Below are 21,560 nucleotides of genomic sequence, written 5' to 3'. Positions count from 1 at the left end.
TGGCAACCCACCTAATGATATAAGGGTTGACACCTGGCTGGGTGAGTTTGTCAATGATGCCTGAGTGGGGTATAGCATCCAACGCCTTGGCAAAGTCTAGGTATGCACAGATTTCCCCTCATCAAAGGTCTTGATAACTGTCTTGAAGAAGTCCACCAGGTTTAAAAGGCATGATCTCCCTTTAACAAATCCAAACTGAGTAGGGTCAAGTGTTTGGAGACTGCCTATATCTTTGTTGATAATGTCCATGATGATTTGCTCCATGGCTTTGCAGATAAGGCTAATCAGGGTAATAGATCTATAGTTCCTGGGGTCAGTGGAAGCACCACCTTTGTGCAAGGGAATAACGGTGGCCATTTTCCATTCAGCTAGGATGAAGTTGGTGCTTAGACTATGATTGAAAAGAGTACTCAGTGGTGTTGCTAATTCTTGTTGGAGCCCATGTAGGATGCAGCCAGGGATGTTATCAGGTCCCATAGATGCTGTGTTTTTGGCCTTGCAGAGGGCATTTACATCCTGCTCTTTAAAGATACTAGGTAGGGAAGAGGTGGTAGAGATGTCATGGGGTACATGTGGCGGGGAGAGGCGATTCAAGTTTTCACAGCACCTGTCGGCTAACAGGTTAGCTACGTCCACAGTCTCAGTATATGTGGCATGATTAACTACCAGTCTGACACAAATCTAGTCCTCTCCTTTTAGGTTATGAATGTAACTAAAGAACACGTTATGATTGCCCTTAGTTGAGAAAGCTAATTTGGATTTATAATTTGCTTTGGAGGACTATACAAGAAGTCTTATTTGCTTGTTTAAGCTGAGGAGAGAGTGGTTCCAGCTTAGGGTTTGCTTCCTCTTATTCTTAGAGCGCAATGGCTTCCTCTTATTGAAAAGCCTGTTAATGGCAGTTGTCCAACAGCCAGGTTAACTCTTCCTTGAAGATCTTTTTTGGTTCTATCCAGTACGAGTGAGTCAATGCATTTATACAGGTGTTTGTATAAAGCATTGGTGCAGAACTTGACATAGTTGCGAGTTCTATCTGAGGCGAGGGGTACTGGGAAGCTATTTATACCATCCTGTAAGAGGTTATAATCTGCTTTGAAGAAGTTTTTTGGTCTAGTTGCTGCTTGGAGGGTCAAGTGTGGTAATTACTTTGAATGAGACTGATTTGCGGTCAGATCTCACCAGGGAAGACCTCACAGTAGGGGTGCTACAACAGTTCCCTGTATTGGTAAGCACCAGATCCAGGATGTTGGTGCCTGTTGTGGGGGTGTCAACCAGCTGGTCCAGGGCATTGGAATTAACAAAGCTGAGGAACCATTGGCTAAGTGAGTTTGAGCATGAGTAACTTACCGAGTCAATGGATGGGTAGTTGAAGTTGGCCAAAACCATGGTGTTTGGATGTATCCTGATAGACTCAAGTAGATGCAAATGGGCAGAGTAGATGTCTTGATTCATGGAGTGGGTCCTGTAGCTGGCAATGACTTGAATAGGCATCCTACCAACAGTTAATTGCACCTGGGTATCATACTTTTTAACCAATCTGGAGGTGTATTTGTCTGAAATAAATATTGATACACAGCTTCCTTTAATTTTCACATCTACAGTTTGTGGTCTGAATGTGAGGAAGGATGTGCAACCCAGTATAGCTGAGGTGTTCCCAAAAGCCTTGAACCAGGTCTCTGTGACTACACAAATGTCTGCATCTTCCAAGGTGAGGGCTGTTTCCAAGTGAGTGCAATTTCATGCTAAAACTCCTAGCATCTGGCAGTATAACCTTAAGGTTTTTTTGATGAAATTTTTACTTTGGGAGTTTTATCCTTGTGATTTTGCCTACAAAAGGCAGTATGGGGGTAGCAAGAGTCATTGCCAGTAGCCAAAATCCCAGGGGTGACAGATGAAGACCATCTCTGCAAAGCATCGTGGTCTATCGATCATGTCATTCCCGGCTGATAAAAAACTGAATGAACTTAGAATGACACCAGAAACTAAGCCAATTGTTGAAGTCAATGATGTTATTAATGCCACATAGATTAACTAATTAAGGAATCTTTTAGTGCAACTCACAGACAGCATAAAGAGGAGCATAGCATGATGACAGTCACATGACTTGAGGCTCCCAGAAGCATGCATGTAGTATACAGATGACGATGAGCATTCACACATATAAGTTTGTGTTAGTATGAGACTTGCTGAGAGCCATAATAAGGTCTTTTCAGAAAAGTTGCTACAAATTTATTCATACTAATGGGAAGGAATGGGGTATATAGGAATGGGGTGTATAGGAATGGGGTGTATAGGAATGGGGTGTATAGGCTAGAAAAGGAGATGAGCAAGCAGAGGAACACAAAGAAAGGGAAGAGGAATGGGTAAGCAAGGGGTACTTTTTATGGGACGTGCTCATTTTTTAAGAAGAGTAAAGGGAAAGGAAGAAACAGGAAGGTGTATGTAGGAAAAAGGATAGAGGGATGGTAGTGGGGACAGACAAACAGACAAAGATCTACAGTGAGGTTGGGTACACAAAAGGGGGAACACAAAGTTGACACAGACAGAAAAAGGGGAGGACAACTGGTGTTTGGGATGATTGGAGTACAAATATAGGAGAGAAGTGAAACAGAAGGAAGGGGAATGTCGCCAGTGATGATAGGATGGGATGTCTTCACAATGCCAAGTACTGCACCTAGCCAGAGGTCAGCTACCTCTGTGAGTGCTCTGCACACTGGACTCAGCCATTGGTGTTCAGACAGTGGTACATATTTGCCATTCACACAAGGACATTCTCCAGGTGGCCAATGCAGATATCAAGCCATCAGTCCACCACTGCTGTCATTGCCTCCACCAATTATCGGCAGGTAAAATATTGTGACCTACTGAAAGTGTCCCCAGTGAGTAAGACAGTTATGCCCTACTGGTGACAGACCACCAGCATTCACAATAGAATCCTTATGGTTGCCTCTCACTGGAAAACCTTTGTTACCCTGGGGAGAGGCAGGCCTGGAAGTAGATCCAGCAGGTGATGGTAGAGATTGTTGGCAGTGAGGTGAGCACTGCAGCACTACAGATACAGATGTGGATGAAACTGCAGAAAATAATAAAATAAATGGAGAGAGAAAAAAAAAACAGAAAATAAATGTAAAGGAAGGCTAGCAAGAAAGAGAAATACACAATAAAGAAAACATTATCCAATCCATGTAAGACTATCAGGACAAGGACAACATTATCAGGTGCATTTAAGACTGTCAGGCATAACAAAACCTGGAGAAGGGAAATGTTATTATGTCTGCAATAGCTATGTGGAGTATAGGTCTGACCTGCAGAATTGCAGGCAGTGGGTCAGGAAAGGCAGAAGGACATGGATCTCAACCAGTTCCTTGTATGTATGTGGGAGAAAAATGAATGTGGTGCAATTCACAAATACAGGGGCCATGGCATGTTTTATGGAATGCCCCTAATGCAATGTTGTATGGCCAGGGGACTAGAAATAATATGCCAGACATGGCTTACTGTACAAATGTTGCAGGGCCACACGTGGACCACACCAGTGGGACACAGCAACAGCTGCAAAAAAAATTGTCCTAAACATGTGCACCAAGTAGTGATTGGCAGTGAGGTAGCAGTATATCCAATCTTACTGATAAGGGGACAGGGCCACACATGGCCCACACCAGTGGGACACAGCAACAGCTGCAAAAAAACACTGTCCTAAACATGTGCACCAATTAGTGATTGGCAGTGAGGTAGCAGTATATCCAATCTTACTGATAAGGGGACAGGGCCACACGTGGCCCACACCAGTGGGACACAGCAACAGCTGCAAAAAAATACTGTCCTAAACATGTGCACCAATTAGTGATTGGCAGTGAGGTAGCAGTATATCCAATCTTACTGATAAGGGGACAGGGCCACACGTGGCCCACACCAGTGGGACACAGCAACAGCTGCAAAAAAACACTGTCCTAAACATGTGCACCAATTAGTGATTGGCAGTGAGGTAGCAGTATATCCAATCTTACTGATAAGGGGACAGGGCCACACATGGCCCACACCAGTGGGACACAGCAACAGCTGCAAAAAAACACTGTCCTAAACATGTGCACCAATTAGTGATTGGCAGTGAGGTAGCAGTATATCTGATCTTACTGATAAGGGGCTGAAAAACAGAAAGGGAAATGGAAATGTACCAGTGGTGGCTCATGGTTCTGGCTGCTGGGCTGCAACCCCCCAGCTATGAAAAAAATTGTTAAATTAATTCAGAAAGTCAACTAGAACTTTTAAATAATAAACAAAAAAGTGGTAGAAATGCCCAAAAGTGAACTATTAAACTGTGTAAAGGCACCGGAAACTAGCTGGTCCACTCAACAGAAAAGTTTATTCCAAAGCACAAACAAACACTGACAAATGAAGAACACAAAGCACATAAACGTTGTAAAATCAGTTCCCCTTATGTTTTCGTCTTATAAACTTCATCAGATAGGCATATACTGTCCAGGTGACTATGTTAAATACCTTTTTAAATTAAAATTGACCAATGAGAAACATTCATCTATTAACTCTAAAATGCAATGTATGTGGGTTAAAATGAAATATATGAAAGCAGTCTTGAACTGATTTATATAAAATGCATCAAATGGGATGTTATGTAAATATTTAAAGTCCACAGTATAAATATTGTCCACTTAAATACTTAAAATCTCATAATTTAAGACAATAACTACTTTAAAAAAACATATATAAAACCATATCTAAGAACCAATGGTCTGGAATGGCACTATCTAGTGGAGAATGCAGGAATAATCACATAAATAAATTAGACTGCATAACAAGTTTATGTGAATATAGTGTTTTCTAAAATTAATTAAAAATAAATTTACTTTAAATAGAACATATATGACTTGATAAAATTGTCATTATGAAGCTGCCGTTTACAGTTTAACAGATCTAAGCTTTAAAACTGGCTTTAAAGATACCATGTCATTTAACCCTGGGTGGTTACTGGCATCCAACACCAGTTGCCAGTATAACTCCCTGTATTCAAGTTAGGTCTCCCAGGGTCCACCCCTGTGGTCTGTGGGTACAACTTCTATTACAAAGAATTTATACTCAGCATTTTCACATACTTGTGAATGTTTGAACAGAACATTGTTGTCATTTTTCTTTCTTATATCATATCCATGCTCGTACATTCTTTGTTTTAACTTTCTTTCTGTCTTACCCACATAGAAGGAGTCACATAACCCACACAAAGCAATATATATCACACCCGTGGTTTTACAATTTGCAAACCCTATTGTCGTTATATGCTTGTTTCTACATTTCAAAAATAAAACATCACCACTCCAAATGTTACAACATTGAAGGCAGTTACCATACTTGTGTGTTCCTTTTTTGTTACTAGAACAAATACCATAATTCTGGCTATGTGAACCTCCTTCTAGTATATTTTTGATGTTTCTGCCTTTTTTATGTACATATTTAACTGGTTTATCAAATATAAAATTTAGATCTGATAACTTAGCAAACCTATTCCACTCATTGTTTATAACCCTCTTCACCAATTTGATTTCTCCATTATATGTAATGACTAGGGCAGATTGAAAATTAGCCCGGTCATCCTCAGCATCTTTGTTGAGGGTGGCCGTGTCCAGAGAAGAAAGAGTTTTATCCAAAATGAGAGCAAATCTGGAAGCCCTAGCGTCCATAATTTCTGTTAAAACTTTGGACAAGTCACAAGGATAATCTCTAGCCTTAAACATTTCCATAATACATTTACACTCACTCTGAAAGTCCTGGTCATCAGAGGTCATTCTACTAGCCCTCACCAACTGACCTTTTATTACCCCTCTTTTCTGATAAGGGGGGGGTGGGCGCTAGTGTAGTGTAAATAGGGAATGGAAAACGTCTGTTTCCTATATATTCTAGATTTAAAACCATTACCAAACCTCTGTATATTGACATCTAAATAATACAACTCAGTGTTGTTTATTTGATGTGTAAACTGTAAAAAATTAGTTGTTTTTGTGATATATTCCAGAAATTCTAAAAATTTGTCTGTGTTGTTCCAGAAAAGGCATATATCATCAAGAAAATGCCCGTAAAAATTCCAGTAGTTTTTAAAATCTGACGTAAAAATATGTTTATTCTCCCAGTATAAAAGAATAATATTTGGGTATATTGGGGCACAGTGTACTCCCATCATTACTCCCTTTAATTGTTTGTATTATTCATCCTGAAAGAATATAAAATTATTCTTCAAGACTAAATCCATTAAAATTATGCACGTACGAATCACATTGAAGGGAATGGCTTTACTCTCAGCTAAAAATTCTTCAAACCATAATAGGCCTACATCGTGTGGAATACATGTAAATAAGTCTACTACATCCAATGTAATGAAACTCTGTGTGTTTTCTTGGTTGATGTTGTCAATATGTCTTAATAAATCCCAGGAGTCCTTTACGTTGTTCAACACTATGCTTTTTACTTTTGAATTTATATATTTGGCTGGGTCTAGGACTATTGCACGAAGCTACAATAGTCGAACCCAACATTACCGAACACATTTTAATGAAAGCGCTTTTACTGAAAAAGCACTTTCGTTAAAATGTGTCAAAAAAAAAAAAAGCATTTATGCAGGGGGCTATGCACCCCCCCTACTTTAATATTCTCACTCTGAGACTGCACTACAGTGGAGAAAAGGGAATCTTCCCTTATCTGCACCGTAGTACGGCCTCCACAACAGGCATATTTACGTGAAAATGCTGCTTCGGTGAACAGCATTTTTGCATAAGTATGCTCGACCATGAGTGGTTCAGGAGAAAGTGCGCTGGGGATTAGTACGGAACCCATTTGGCTAAAGTTGCAGTTACTGATCCTTCGGCCGACACAATGGGCCTGAGTGATGGCTTGGGTATACCAAAAATGGAGGGGACTCTGGGCTTTTCAACCTTTAAAAAGTTGTATGTCTCCGTATCTAGAAGCCCCTCTAACAATAAATCATTTAAACACATAAACATTTTCTTATAAGCAATATTGACTTCATTCAAGGATACTGTAGCATAAGTTTCTTCAGAATTAAGTATTTCCAGCATTTTTCCTTTGTATACGATATGATCGATTAAAAGAACCCCCCACCCTTATCGGGTTTCCTAATTCTAAGATTTTTGTTATCCTTAGATTCCTGCAAAACTTTACTCTCCTCCGTTGTGAGGTTTGAGGTCACTTTGTTGTACATAAGCTGTTCCCTTAGCTCTTTTTCCACCAATAATTCAAACATTTTAAGCTGTGGGTGTAGAGGTGGGTTAAAAGTGTTTCTCTTAGTTAAAGGATTATGTATATTTCTTCTCTCCTGCCCATTAAAAAATAGTTCCAATTTTTTCTCTCTAATAAATAGTTTAAAATCAACTAATAGAATCACAATATTTGCTTTGACCCTGGGTATAACGGTAAAACCTTTTAAGACAAGTTAAAATGTCCTTTAGTGATAGTGGTATTAGTGTAATTAAAAATGTTAAACCCATTATAGGTAAAAATACAGCCTTCTTGTAAAATTTCATATTGCATTTCTATCTCCAATACACTCTGTCTTGTGGTACCCACCCCTTCTGCATCTGGTTCCCATACCTGTAATTCACAGGCTCCTTTTTCTTTAGTCTTTCTGACTAAATAAATTTATTTTAAATTAATTTCAGTTAACACTATATTCACATAAACTTTTTATACAGTCTAATTTATTTATGTGATTATTATTGCATTCTCCACTAAATGGTGCCATTCCATTGGCTCTTACATATGTTTTTTTTATATATGATTTTTAAAAATATTTATTGTCTTAAATTATGAGATTTTAAATATTTAAGTGGACAATAGTTATAGTGTGGACTTTAAATATTTACATAACATCCCGTCTGATGCATTTTATATAATAACAGTTGAAGACTGCTTTCATATATTTCATTTTAACCCACATACATTGCATTTTAGAGTTAATAGATGAATGTTTCTCATTGGTCAATTTTAATTTAAAAAGGTATTTAACATGGTCACCTGGACAGTATATGTCTATCTGATGAAGTTTATAAGTCAAAAATGTAAGGGGAACTGATTTTACAACGTTTATGTGCTTTGTGTTCTTCATGTGCCAGTGTTCATTTGTGCTTTGGAATAAACTTTTCTGTTGAGTGGACCAGCTGGTTTCTGGTGCCTTTACACAGTTAAAGTTTTAAATAATAGTTGGCTTTCTTTTTCTGCTTTGTTGTAGCTCTTTGGAACTCTAAGCATGCACAGAGCTCTGAGGAGAGAGGAAACAAAAAAAAAAACTCAAAGGTGGCTTTATCCAATTAGTGAGCTGTTTTCAAAATAGCCCGACATTAGGATTACCTAAGCACCAATCAGGCTGACTGCTGCCATTCGGCTTCAACAGAAGCATCATCTTTACTGAGCTAAAGCATGACGCAACGAGGAGCCCACCTATGTGCTCAGGCAGCCTCAGGCAGTGAGAAGGAGGTGGTTAATGTGGGGCAGGAGGCACAAGCAGGTCGAGTGAGGGAACAGGTTTTAATTTATTTATTTTCTTTAACATTTGTAAATTATATTGTTTTTTCATGCACTCTGCCTGCTACTGCCAGCATATATAGGAAGAGGGTAAGGTAAGTACTTAAAGTTTATGCATACATGTGCGTATATGTTTATTATGAATGTATGTATGGGGGGTATATACACTCTGAACTGGCCCCTATATCATATTGCATTATATTGTTGCCTGTTTTTTTTTGTTTGTTTTGCAGAAGTTCTATATTTTATAGTCTGTTCCTCATAAAATTTGTAGTTTTCTACCAAATCACTAATGACTGAAATCACTAAATAATTATAGACATTTGAGTTTCAAATTTAAAAGCCTTCTGAAAAGCATGCAAATGCCAATGCAAAGCTTGTTTGTTGGTCTAGCAAGTTTCTAAGTATATAAAGGAAATAGTTGTCTCTGATCTTGGTCTTCTGTCCATTATTAGTTTCTAGCTTTCTCTCTGATTGTTGACCTAAGCAGATGAGACTGTGTGTGTGTGTGTGTGTGTGTGTGTGTGTGTGTGTGTGTGTGTGTGTGTGTGTGTGTGTGTGTCTGTGTGTTGGAGGGTGCTTGCAGTGGGTTGCTCCTGTGTGCCTGTTGTTTATGCATTTATTCATTTAACTGATTGCAATCAAACATCTAATCACAATCATGTTAGTGGTTGTAACGGAAGGTCACATATGTGTGCATGCGTGCCTGTGTGTGTAGGTTTAGTAGGGTTAAAAATTACTGTAGCCTGGTATTGTTTTATTTCAATACATTCTGATATCTGAGGTTTAGACAGTCAGTAATGTTGGCTTTAATTGGTGGGTACAGGAGCTGCTTGGGCATGAAAGTTATTGACACTGTTGTTATTTGCTGAGCTTAAGCAGTCATTATTCTGGCTTTGTAGAGGAAGTGCACATTTTTGTGAAGCCAACTGGAATACTTTAATGGGTCTATTTTAACATAATAAAATATCTGAAGTGCATAATCAATAAAGTGGCAGTATCTGATGAGTATGGGGATAGTCTCAGTATGGGGAGTGTCTCTGAAAAAAATACTGTGTATGTGTAGAGAAGGGGTTGCAGTAGATGTAAACAGAAATGCACCGTACTTTGTTCACTTTCTATCACATTCAGTCATCAGTGCTGATTGATAAGTGGTGATCTGAGCAGGACGTGTGAAGCCATGGCCACTTCACAGGTCACAGTCTAGAGTAGGGGTGTCCAACAGGTGGCCCTAGGGCCACAGTCCATCCCACCAAGACATTTTATCTGTCCCTCTGTATGTCCTATAGCAAACTGTTTTCAAATGTACAGATACATGTTGGACATGGTAAATTGCCCCCAAACCATTCCAGGTAGGGTAAGGGGCCACTGAACTGTAGGATAAGAGGCCCCTGACCCAAAAAAGTTGGACACCTCTGGTCTAGGGGAACATGGTAGCACATTCATGTTGACATGTACTGCAGTCATCATGTGACATGTGCCTACAGGCACTAAGTGTGACAGGTTGCATTGTCACCATGTAGTAGTGCGTAAATGCATGGTATGGCAAGGCAGTGCTTGGGTGTGAATCACACAATAATATGCTGTGTGCAGCCTCTAAAACCCACATCACATTCCATTATTGCTCTTTAGTGTCTTTAGGGACAAATATATGTGTATATGGGTTCACTTTATAATTTCGAAATACTGAAATACCGAATTTCAGTATTTCGAAATCATAAAGTTGAAGACTTAAAATCACAAAAGTGCATAATCGCGAATTCGAATATCTCGAATCCGTGGTTATGGCTTATGGTACATGGCGTGCGGTGTTGGGAGTGTATTGTGGTTTGTGTCGTGTATGGATGTAGGTGCAATTGAAGGTAAGTGAGTGCTTTGTAAGGGTTTTGTGTGGGAGTTTGAGTGTGTCTGAATGTGTGTAAGTGTTGGATGTGTTGATGTATGTATATGTGTGATGTTTGTGGGTGTGCGAGGGACTGTTAAATGTGTGGGTTTGTGTTTCCTTTTTGTGTCTGTGCGATCTTGGAGTTGGTATATATAAGTAGGGGGGTGTGGGGGTCAAAGCCCCCCACATGGGGGGTGCAGGGGGGCTTGTCCCCCTGCTTACTTGCAGTGTAGGTTTGTTTATGTTTTTGTGTTTGTGTGTGTTTTGTTTGTTGTAGTGTGGGTTGGACAATGTATGTGTTGTGTGGGGTATATGGTGTGTATGTGTTCATGATTGTGTGTTTCGCAGTTGTGTGCTTTTGGGATTATGGACGTTCGACTTTATGATTTCAAAATACTGAAATTCGGTATTTCAGTATTTCGGAATTATAAAGTGAATCAGTGTATGTATATATATATATATATATATATATATATATATATATTTATTTATTTATATTTATGGATCTACTTTCAAACATCCAGCCCATATCATCAGACATCAGTTTGCCAAAACGAAGAAATGAAAATTGCGAAAACGTAAAAACTTGAACAGCAAATTTCTCCTAGGGTAAGGAAACACTTGCCCTAACTTACACAAAACACTAACCGAAGTAAGTAAAATCCACCTAGGTGGGGGATTACGCCCCCCCATACCCCCAATGTGGGGGGCTGTGCCACCCCACCCCCGATTATATATACCAACTCCAGGGTTGCACTACATTGGAGGAAAGAGCATGTTGGGCAAGTGTTTACTTACCTTAGGAAAGTTTGCCGTTAGAGTTTTTTTAAGTTTTCGCGATTTATGTATCGAGTAAATGCCATTCAATGATATGGGCTGCAATGTTTCAAAGTAGACACACACACACACACATATATATATATATATATATATATATATATATATATATATACATATATATATATATATATACATACATAGCCATCCTTATGCTTGCTGGATTAATGACCCACCCACACATCCACAATATGCTTCATTGCCATTCATGGAGGTGCAGAGTCTGGTCCAGTACACATTGTAAAAAGTGTGATTCAGATACATATACCTTTAAGAGGTTCATTAGCTAAACTGCCTTGCTATCATTATTGAAATTGTGAGAGGAATTCTGCCACAGCCATTGCGATGCTCATCACCCTATGGAGTTTGCTACACTATACTATGAAACTATGAAACTATTAAAGCAAAGGGAATGGAAAGAAAAAAGATAATGTTCAGGATGAACACATCTGTAACAGCCGATGTAAGTGTCCTGTGGATACTGACCGCACATGTTGTGGGAATCTGTGGGTACAAGATTTGCTGTTTCTACTGTTGCTGGTGTTGCAGTAATGGGGTTATCAATGTCTGGATGCTGAGTGGGGGTCAAAAGAAAGTTGTTACTGGGCTATAAAGTGTACTGCCACAATGCTTTGAAATATGTTTGAAGGAGATAAAGTATTCATGTCTTTTATGGAGGCTAGGGAACAGGGATGGGATTGCTATCTAACGTTTTGTCTGTCTGTTGATTGTGTGGGTTATTGCTGTTCAGACTGCTTCTCCCTGATCTGTGCAGTGGGGGAGGGGGAATTGATTTTGAAATGCTTCTGTCTTTTGTTTGTTGGCTAGGGGAATGGCTTTTCAGAATATGTCTCCCTGGTATTGGATTGTGGTGGGAAAGTGTTTTTCAATGTGACCCTCCCTGTTGTTGTTTGTGAGAAATTTGGGTGGGGTATGCTTTTCAGAATGTTTCTGTCTGTTGTTGCAGTGATAAGAAAATTGTTTTGAAAATGTTTCTATCAGTTGGTGGTTTTGTGTGTGTGTGTGTGTGGGGGGGGGGATGGAAACAACATTTCAATCTGTGATTCTCTCGTTTGCTTACTGGTGGGGGAATTGCTTTTTAAAATGTGTCTTTTTATTGTAGGTAGTTGGGGAGACCAGTGGCAAATATATGGACAGAGGCATAATAAATTTGCAATACACTGTTCTGGATTGGGGTGTGTTCTTAAAGACATGTAGACATATCATTTTACCTGTAGTCCAACACAGGGACAGTGAGTGACAAACTCAGGGACAGTTTGCAGTGAACTTCAACCTCCTATTATGGTAAAGAAAGGCCAGGGAGTACAAACCAACTGACAGTAGCCATGCTGTTAACATACCTGCTGCTTGTTTAAAACTGATTTTAGAGTGTGGGAGTCATCAAAAGGCATACAAGTACACAGGTAAAAGATGTTGAGACTACCTGTACAATGGAATACAGTTGTAACCGACCACATGTCTAGTGGAGGTTGTATGTGCAATTCTATAGGGCCTTGATAAACAGAATACATGAAAGGATGCAGAGATCCACTCAGACTGTCAAGGCTTACTTAAGGAGTACATGCTACCCACTGTAGCTTTCTGGAGGCACAGCTGCCCTACAGCATTGATGTCTAGAGGTGACGTGTGCCACTGTGTGGGTCAGGTATTGCATGGTCTGTGCTACCTGTGGACTGTATGGAGTTGAGATGGGGTCCTGTAATGTGGATATGGCAGATAGGCTAATAGATTAACATATGTTTATGTTCATATTTACAGTGCAAGATTGCTCCAAAAGAAAGGAAAAGAATAGAAATGTTCTCTTGGACATAGACAGACATCTTGCTGCAGGCTGTCTGTGAACATGGATGGCAGATTCTCCCAACAGATAAGAGTGACTGAACTTTCCACAACAGTCTATGGTGGTATCTCATTGCACAGGTAAATGTCTGTGGCTATATCACATCACAAGATCAAGTGCATTGTAAGATTATGGACATGATCTAGCATGCCCACACCAAGGCAAAGAACCTTACACAGGAATGGCTGGTAATGGGTAGGGGTGGGGAATGACTACAGTCATCTTTTACAGATGATGAAAATTCTGGCATCTCTGTCTAAGGAGAAAGACCCCTCCCTCATACCCAGTGGAGGACTCGACAATGACACAGAAGTTCACCCACCATTGTAGGTATCAGTAAGTAATGTCCAAAGCTGAAATATCTTTACATATATATATTATGTAGTAAATATGCCAGAGGCACAACTTGTTACATAGACAATATGGCCATGTCATTTCTACAGTTATTTTAGGGCTTCAGTTGCTACCTGAGCTTGCATAGGCCGATATTTTTGTGCATGACATTACCTTGTAAAGTTGCAGCTTCACTTGAATCATAGTTTAGCCTAAAGTAGTAGGTATGAACTAAGGTGTTTCTATCTGCTTTCACAATTGATTCACTGCCTGGTTCCTTTACTGTAGATTTTGGCATGCCTGGTGTTGAAAAAATAGTTGAGCCTGGTGATGATGGCAACCACAGCATGGTACAATCTGTTGCCACAGTGTTACTGTCAGACTTGGATACCATGGCAAGCATAATACTGTCCCTTTCCACAGACACATTTCTTTAGCCTCTGCAACCCACCCCTCATTGGCAGGATAGTGTTGTAGGACAGGATTTGGCAGACACAGCAGCCAGGTTGCACCTTTACCCCCAGCATCTCTGGCAACAGTGGTTACTGACAGCTTCCATAATCCTAAGGACAGAAGTAGGGACCAGTGTGTACCCAAGACCAGAAACAGTATGGAGCTGAGAGTTTCTGTGGCTAGTATACTACATATGTGCAGCACTGTCATTCAGGCAGAGGTTGATGCCACTATAGCCACTGAAGATCTGATTGGTGTGGTACATAGTCTGTCTTATGACCTCACACCATAGCCACTGAAGATCTGATTGGTGTGTTACATGGTCTGTCTTATGACCTCACAGAGGGCTTTTAGCATTTATGAAGACTTGAACAGATGCTGTGAGAATCTGTATTCTTGAAGAATTAATTTTTTGGTAACAGAGTACAAGTACAAACTTTGGCCAGAGGATTTGTATGGTTTCTATATGCTGAAAAAATGTTTATTAGATCTAAGTAGTCTATTTGGGTAATAGAAATGGACAATATTAGTAAATGCAGGGCAGTCATCAGCTTTGTTAATAATGCTGTGTGTGGAGATAAGCTGCATATAATCTAAGTAATGAGGCAGTTTGAGCCATTTCAAAGCTTTAAGGGCAATATAGTTGTAGCTGCAGTATTGTTTGTTGGTGGTAAATTTTGTAACCTTATTATAGCATGCCTCCAGCTTATTTTTAACTGTAGCGTGAAGGTTGTTTACGATGGGTGCACCATGTAAGATAGATGGGAGAAGGTAGGTACTGGCAAGAATGGTTTTGGTGGTGCTGCTAAGGAATTTTTGATGCCCGTAGAGCATTCCTAAATTTTGGTGAGTCTTTTTTTATGTTATTTTGAACATGCAGGTCAAATTTAAGGTTATCATCTATAATCACTCCAAGAAGTTTTGTATAGAAGACTTCTTCAATTTCAGTTTTGTTTAGTGAAAATATTTTGAAATTCATTTTATCAGGCGTGTGTGATTTGGGGAAAAATAGTAGTAGCTTTGTTTTTTTAGGATTGAGTTTTCTTCTTTTGGCCTTTTGGCCGGTTAGGGGTCACCACAGCGGATCACCTGTCCGCTCATGATTGACAGTGGAGTTTTATGGTGTCGAGTTGCCAGCCCGGCGCCCAACCTTCCACAGAAGGCACACACACACACACACACACACACACATACACCTAGGGCCAATTTAGAGTGTCCAATCCACCTACAGCATGTCTTCTGGATGTGGGATGAAACTGGAGCATGCGGAGGAAACCCACGCGACTGTAGGGAGAACATGCAGACTCCGCACAGAAGACACCCCAGCTGAAGATTGAACTGGAGATCCTCTTGCTATGAGGTGGCAATGCTAACCGCTGCACCACTGTGGCCTCCCTTTTTTTAGGATTGAGTAGTAGCTGCATATTATGGATCCATTTCTCAACTGACAAGAAAGCTTGTTGCATGATATGGAGGAGTTGAGAGAAGTTTCTAGCTGCAGATACAAGTGTAGAATGAGCAGGATATTGCAAAAGATAGGCTGGACCTACAGTGGTATAGAGGAGGGGACTGGGAATGGTACGTTTGTGTACACCAGTGGAAACTTGCAGGTATGGAGATACAGTATTCTGCCATTTCGCTGATTGGAGCCTGTCACTTAAATTGTTATTGAACTACATAAATGAAGAGGGGAACAGTCCAAGCTGAGATAGTTTATACAGAAGATTAGGGTGAGAAACTGTATCAAGCTTTTGACAAGTAATGGAATAAGGAGGAAACACGTTTGCCTTCATCCCTGTATTTGTTTATGGTGTCAGTGAATGATAGGAGGGAAGTAGTTGTAATGTGTGCTGGGCAGAAGCCATGTTGGGTGGACGTTAAAAGACATTCTTGTTAAAGATAGTGGAGTAGTTGCTTATGAATACATCTTTCAAGAATTTTTGAGAGAGGTGATAATATTTCAATAGGATGAAAGTTAGAGATGTCAACCAAGATGCCACCTTTATGAAAAGGGATAATACAGGATTTTTTCCATAGTGAGAGCACATAGGATTCAGATATTAATTGCTTGATAAGAATAGACACTGTGTATGCTATGGCATTCGCAGCTATCTTCAGGTATTTAAGTAAGAGGTTGTTGGCTTTAATGGACCAAGGTCTGAGTTTAAGTAGAAGTTTTTTATCACCGATGTGTAGACATATCTTAGCTGGAAGTTGCTATAGATGGTTAATTAGGTTTAGGTGGGAAAGTTGGTGGGGGGGGTGGATAAATGAAGTTGTAGTGAGTATGATGGATGGAGACTGTTATATTTGGTCTAACCTGTTGTTTGCTGACTTACCAGGATTGGGTGTTATTGATGTGGTGGTAGAAGCACTGGATGGGGTGAAGAGCTTTTAGTTGGGGGTTAATGCTGTCTATGAAGTAGGTATTGAATAAAGTTGCAGTTTCTAGTGGAAAGCTATTATGAAAAGGGTTGGGCTCCCTGTCTGAGCCCACATGTAACAGGTTTTGTAATGATGTCCAGAATGTTTGTGGGTTGTTTTTATGTTGAAGTTGTAGATGGCTATAATATTGTCTTTTATCGCAGTTAACTTTTACTCAGATTGTGCAGTTCTTAATAAAGCTGTAGGTTACAAGTAGTTTTAAGTTTAAGCCATTCTTTCTAAGCTTTGTCTATGTTAGACATTGTATATTTTGGCTGGGTAGTGAGCCATGGTGCGTGGTTAATTTTTACTCTTTTTTTTCTGGAGCGGGGCATGGCTGTTTAAAGTACTTAAGACTAAGATATTTAAAGTCTCCAAAAACGCAGTAAAAAGGCTGAGTCTTCATACACCCATAACATTCAAATCCGGAAGCAGTACTGAAAAAACAGGTGCCAGACCAAATAAGTTAAAAAACTTAATTTAATGTCAAGCAAATCAATAACAGATTAAAATGGTTAAGCACTTTTGGCCCTATAAACAAATGGGACTTCATCAGAATCATGTTGTATAAAAATGCAGAGATGTAAATATCCCAACATATAGATTACATTACGTAGGGTATTTAAAATATTGACTGCCACATCAACTGGAAGAGTTTTTAAGATAGAACAATTAAGGGCTTTCATTGTATTGATGAAGGAGTCTATGTAGTATAGATAGGTAGTTTTGGGGTGTATTAAGTTGATAAATGCTAGGTTGATGGGTGATATTTCTATAGGTATATGCAGGAAGGTGGTTGCTAAGTGAATCTGGATAGGTTACAGAGGTTGTAAATTTTCTTGGGTCAGAGGCAGTATTCAGTCTACAATTGCACCTTTATTGGTGGTATTATTAATTTTGTATTTTGATAAGTTGTGTGTAACCCTAAAGGTTTATACCAACTGAGGGAAAATCTGATGTAAAGTTTTGCCAGTCAATATATACATCTCCTGGTATGATTTTTTTTTCATAAGGTATATAATTAGTTGACCAGGAGAGGATTTCTTCTAAAGTTGTTACATTGTTTCCAGGTAGGTTGTAGACTGTAAGAAAATGTAACTGTTTTTATTGTTAAGCTTTAGTAGTGAGATACTAGTTGCTGTTTGTCTTTTCGGCTTTTTCCAGGTAAGGGGTAGGAATGTTTGGATGTTATGTGAATAGGGAGAGATTGTATGAACTTGGATAAATTAAGACTACCCACCCTGTTTTCTTGTAAAGCCTATCAGCTCTGATAATATTGTAGTCTGGAGGGAGTAGTTCAGGGTCTTTAATGTTAAGCTTAAGCCTGGTTTCTGTGATGGCAAAAATATCAGGGTTATACTGTGATATCCAGGCATGTAGTGCTGTAATATTTTTACAAATGCTACAGAGGTTGATAGTGATGATATTCAGTTTGTTTGGAAGACAAGTGGGAGAATGATGGGTTGAGGGGTTGCCGTACTATTTTTATTCATATAGACAAGTAGATGTTCAATGTGAGGACAGTACAGCTGGGAAGAGATGTAGTTTGAGGTGGTACATGAGGGAGGGGTATTTACTTCACAATTTCGTGGGGGGTTGCTAGTTCATAGGTTCATAGGTTCATAGATTAGTACTAAAGCTAGCTGCCTTGCTTTAACCATTTAAGAGCTATTATCCCTTGTGAGACTCAAACCTTCCCTGCACCAAAGGCAAACACAATAACCATTAACACCTTGACCCTCCCAATCCCTAGAGTAATTGGTGAGTTTTCAGGGCCTGGGTTGGGTGGACATCACCACACTGTGGGATTTTTAAGAGGCAGTATATTTATTTAGGGAGGACCTGTACAAGGTTTTTTTTTTGTTTTTTGATAGTGAAGTATTTTGTGCTTAAAGTAAACACAAGGTGAGAGATTAAAAAGTCAGGGTGATATATTGGTATAGTAACTCCTGATTTCATAGTGAGCTGTGTGAACTGCACAGGTGTATCGAGGTGAAAGTATAGAGTAATTATTTTTTAATTAGAATGTCAGTAACAGCAGAAAAAGATGTGATGCTTGAAGAAACATTTGAAATTTCAGTGGTTGTAAAGAAGAGGAAAAAGTGAAGTGTAGTATGTTGTATGAAGTGGAGAGAGGCAGAGGTGACGGTAATGAAGAGAAGCAGTGAAGATTTGTGTCATTAGTTACTTTTAATTACATAATAATAAGAAAGGAAATGGAGGAGTATTACTGACATATTATGTCAGTCAGAGGTATAAGGAACAGAATATAACTGAGGACACTAATAATAACATTTAGGTGCATATAATTGTACGAAGAGCAAATGACGCAGATGTAAGTTCTGTGGCTGGAAGGAGTGAAAGCTTGTGAGTGGTTATTTGCGAGCTGGTTATGTTGTTGCAGGTGGGAGGAGTTATTTGTCTTGTGATAGGCTGGAATTTGGATTGGGAGGGGTAGGCCCAGTATAAAGGAAGTGATGTCAGGTATGGGTTGGATTGGCAGAAGGTAGTTGAGTGAAGTGATGCTGAGCATAGTGAGGTGAAGCAGAGTGGGATCAAACTGAGTCCCGCATGAAAGCAATCAGTTAGGATTTGCAAAAGGTAAGTAACATGTCCTAATAGACTAGGATACTGCAACAGCAGAGGCAGTGTTAAAAACTAACGGTAAAAAGTTGGAAGTATTAACACAAAGGACAGGGAACATCATGTCAGCAGGAGATAGAAATGGGCAGTGGATCAAACAGCAGTATAAGGGTACGAAAGGAGATAGAAATAAGACAGCTCAGATGGGAGAAAGTACACAGGGAGTTAGAAGTGAGATATATGTAGCAGACAGGGGAAAGGCAACAGCCAAAAATCAATAGTAACTCACTGTGCCTTATAACTGAGAGAGAAAGAGGAGAGTGAGTAGGGTAGAACAGTAGAATGAGAAATGTCTGACCAACCCCTGCCCTCTTTGTCCAAGTGCCTCATTCTAGAGACAGCAGTATATCCCAGCACAGTCTTCTCAGCTTACCATGCTCACCAGGTAATGACACATATCCACACACCCATCACTAGCCACCCCAGCCTACATTGTACCCATTGCAAACCCCTGTAACTGTGGCTCATCCAACACATGCATATGATGACAGCTGTGCTTTGACATCATTGCTCTGTTACCATGGTAGCTTGTTTTTGAGGTGCAGTGTGGCTAGTTCATGCACAATACAGCATAACTTGGTTATATCACTACATGCTTCACTGATTGTCTTTATTATGTCTAAACTAGTCCCATTAGTGTGCACCACATGCTGTCTCTTAGTCATTGCCACAGTGACCGATCGTCTGTGTTATGTCTAAACTAGTCCCATTAGTGTGCACCACATGCTGTCTCTTAGTCATTGCCACAGTGTACATTGCCCACCTCCACCTTGTGTGGACATCTGCTACAACCTGCTGTTCCTCAAATTCCTCACCAGGCACCTTCTTCATTGCTGACTGTGGTGCAACCTCTACCCCGTAGTACTGTGCTGTATCTGTTTGTGTAGAAATATGCTGTGTAACATTGCATACATGGCAGATATCTTGCTGCATGTTTCTGAAGCTTACTTCAGGGTGACTCCAAAGGCATTTAAACAGTGGAAGTGGGCCTTCATCAGTCTAAACAAATGTTTAAAGATGTTTGAGTTCTATGATAGTGCAGTGTTGTGTGCATTTTCTGCCATGTTCTGTGTGCTTTGTTTGTCTTGAGCCCTAGTTCCAAGGCATATCCGGCATCACCAATAAGATGACCCTGAGGAAAGTTACCCTGGACAAATTGCTGATATAAGTCAGACATGTACCCGATGTGGGAATCCTGAGAACAGTTTAGGTGATAGATTGACAAATTATATATTATACAGTGTGCATTTTAGACCACATTAGAGTTGTTGGAGTGGAATGCCTTGCTGATGATATACCATTGTCCATCTGTCCATGGTGAGGGCTTGATAACAATGTGGGTGCACTCTATAGCAGTAAGTACCTCAAGAAAATGGGATAGTCCATAAAACACTCACATGATGCTGTTTCTCTTCTCTGTGGTACCTGTAAATGACATATGCTTTAATATGAGCTGTAGTGTAATATTGAGAAATACATGTAGCATCCATGAGGCAGATGCCTGGGATAATCTCACTCTGTCCCCATTTGGTTTCTGTGAGGTTCCTGTAGCAAGGATTATCAATATTGCACATACCTTGGTGTCCATGGGAATGGGTATTCCATGCATCCCATGACCTTGTATATTAGCGCACTACATCTTTATCAGCTCCTGCATGGTTTCACTGTCCACATAGTAGAAGTTCACTATTTCTGCGAAAATGGAGAGAAAGCAATGTTAGATAGGATCAGATCCTGCTGCAACATGAAGAGCAACAATGCACATCTTTTTGGCTACTAGCAGGGAGAATAGCCTCATTTCTGCTAATTGTGATACTATCCAGAACATATTAGTGGGAGCTCCATCTCGGTTTACAAAGATTTTATTGTGCACAGCTACATGGGTGGTTGTGGCTATTGTAACAACTTTTATATGTCTCTGACTTATTCCTCTATGCATTGATCTTCATTTGCATTCACCATCACCCTCATTATCATATTGTTATTAATTTCTGTCTCATTATACACTCTTTTGCATGCTATATCAGCCACAATATTTCACAGCCTTGTGTGGCTGCGCTACTTGAGTCATCCCTACACTGTATGCCACCGCTCATCACATCATTTTTTCCTTTCACATTGTACTGTTTCTGAATTCCAGTGCTTATTTTTTATCTGTGGTATAAAAAATAAGCACTGGAATTCATAAACAATACAATGTGAAAGGAAAAAATTATGTGATGAGCAGTGGCATACAGTGTAGGGATGACTCAAGTAGTGCGGTACCCGCGGTGGTGGTGCTGCGGTAGCATTGTCGCCTCACAGTAAGACGCTGTCTGGTTTGACTCTCAGCTAGAGCATCTTCTGCGTGGAGACATGCGTGAATGGGCGTACCTTCGTTGAAGGTTGTGCGTCAGGGCTGGTAACTTGGCACGTAAAAATCAACTACCAATCATTAGCGGACCGGAGTTCCGCTGTGGCGACCCCTAACCGGGAAAAGCCAAAAGACCCACACACATTTTTATCTGTGGTATTTGATACAGAAGGTTAGATGTTATTTGCCTGCCACTTAAAGACATACATTACAGAAGACAACATGTA

The 21,560-nt window shown here is 39.8% G+C and overlaps 1 protein-coding gene across 2 annotated transcripts in view; it reads left to right on the top strand.

Moving 5' to 3' along the window:
• LOC122816887 (butyrophilin subfamily 2 member A2-like) overlaps window positions 1–21,560 on the top strand; it is a 784,081-nt gene that overhangs the window by 548,447 nt on the left and 214,074 nt on the right. Inside the window, exon 1 of one of the 2 annotated variants that reach the window (XM_044089961.1) lies at window positions 13,056–13,207. The exons of the other annotated variant lie outside the window; for it this stretch is intronic. Within the exon in view, the coding sequence (XP_043945896.1) occupies window positions 13,186–13,207 (22 nt within the window). The 5' untranslated portion in view covers window positions 13,056–13,185. Of the gene's footprint in view, window positions 1–13,055; window positions 13,208–21,560 lie in introns of those variants that run through there. 2 annotated transcript variants of the gene reach the window in all.

Source organism: Protopterus annectens, chromosome 12.part0, assembly GCF_019279795.1.
Source record: "Protopterus annectens isolate FY-2018-M chromosome 12.part0, PAN1.0, whole genome shotgun sequence".
NCBI lineage: Eukaryota > Metazoa > Chordata > Ceratodontiformes > Protopteridae > Protopterus > Protopterus annectens.
Note: the sequence above shows the minus strand (reverse complement) of the source record. Positions and strands in the feature narration are given on the sequence as shown.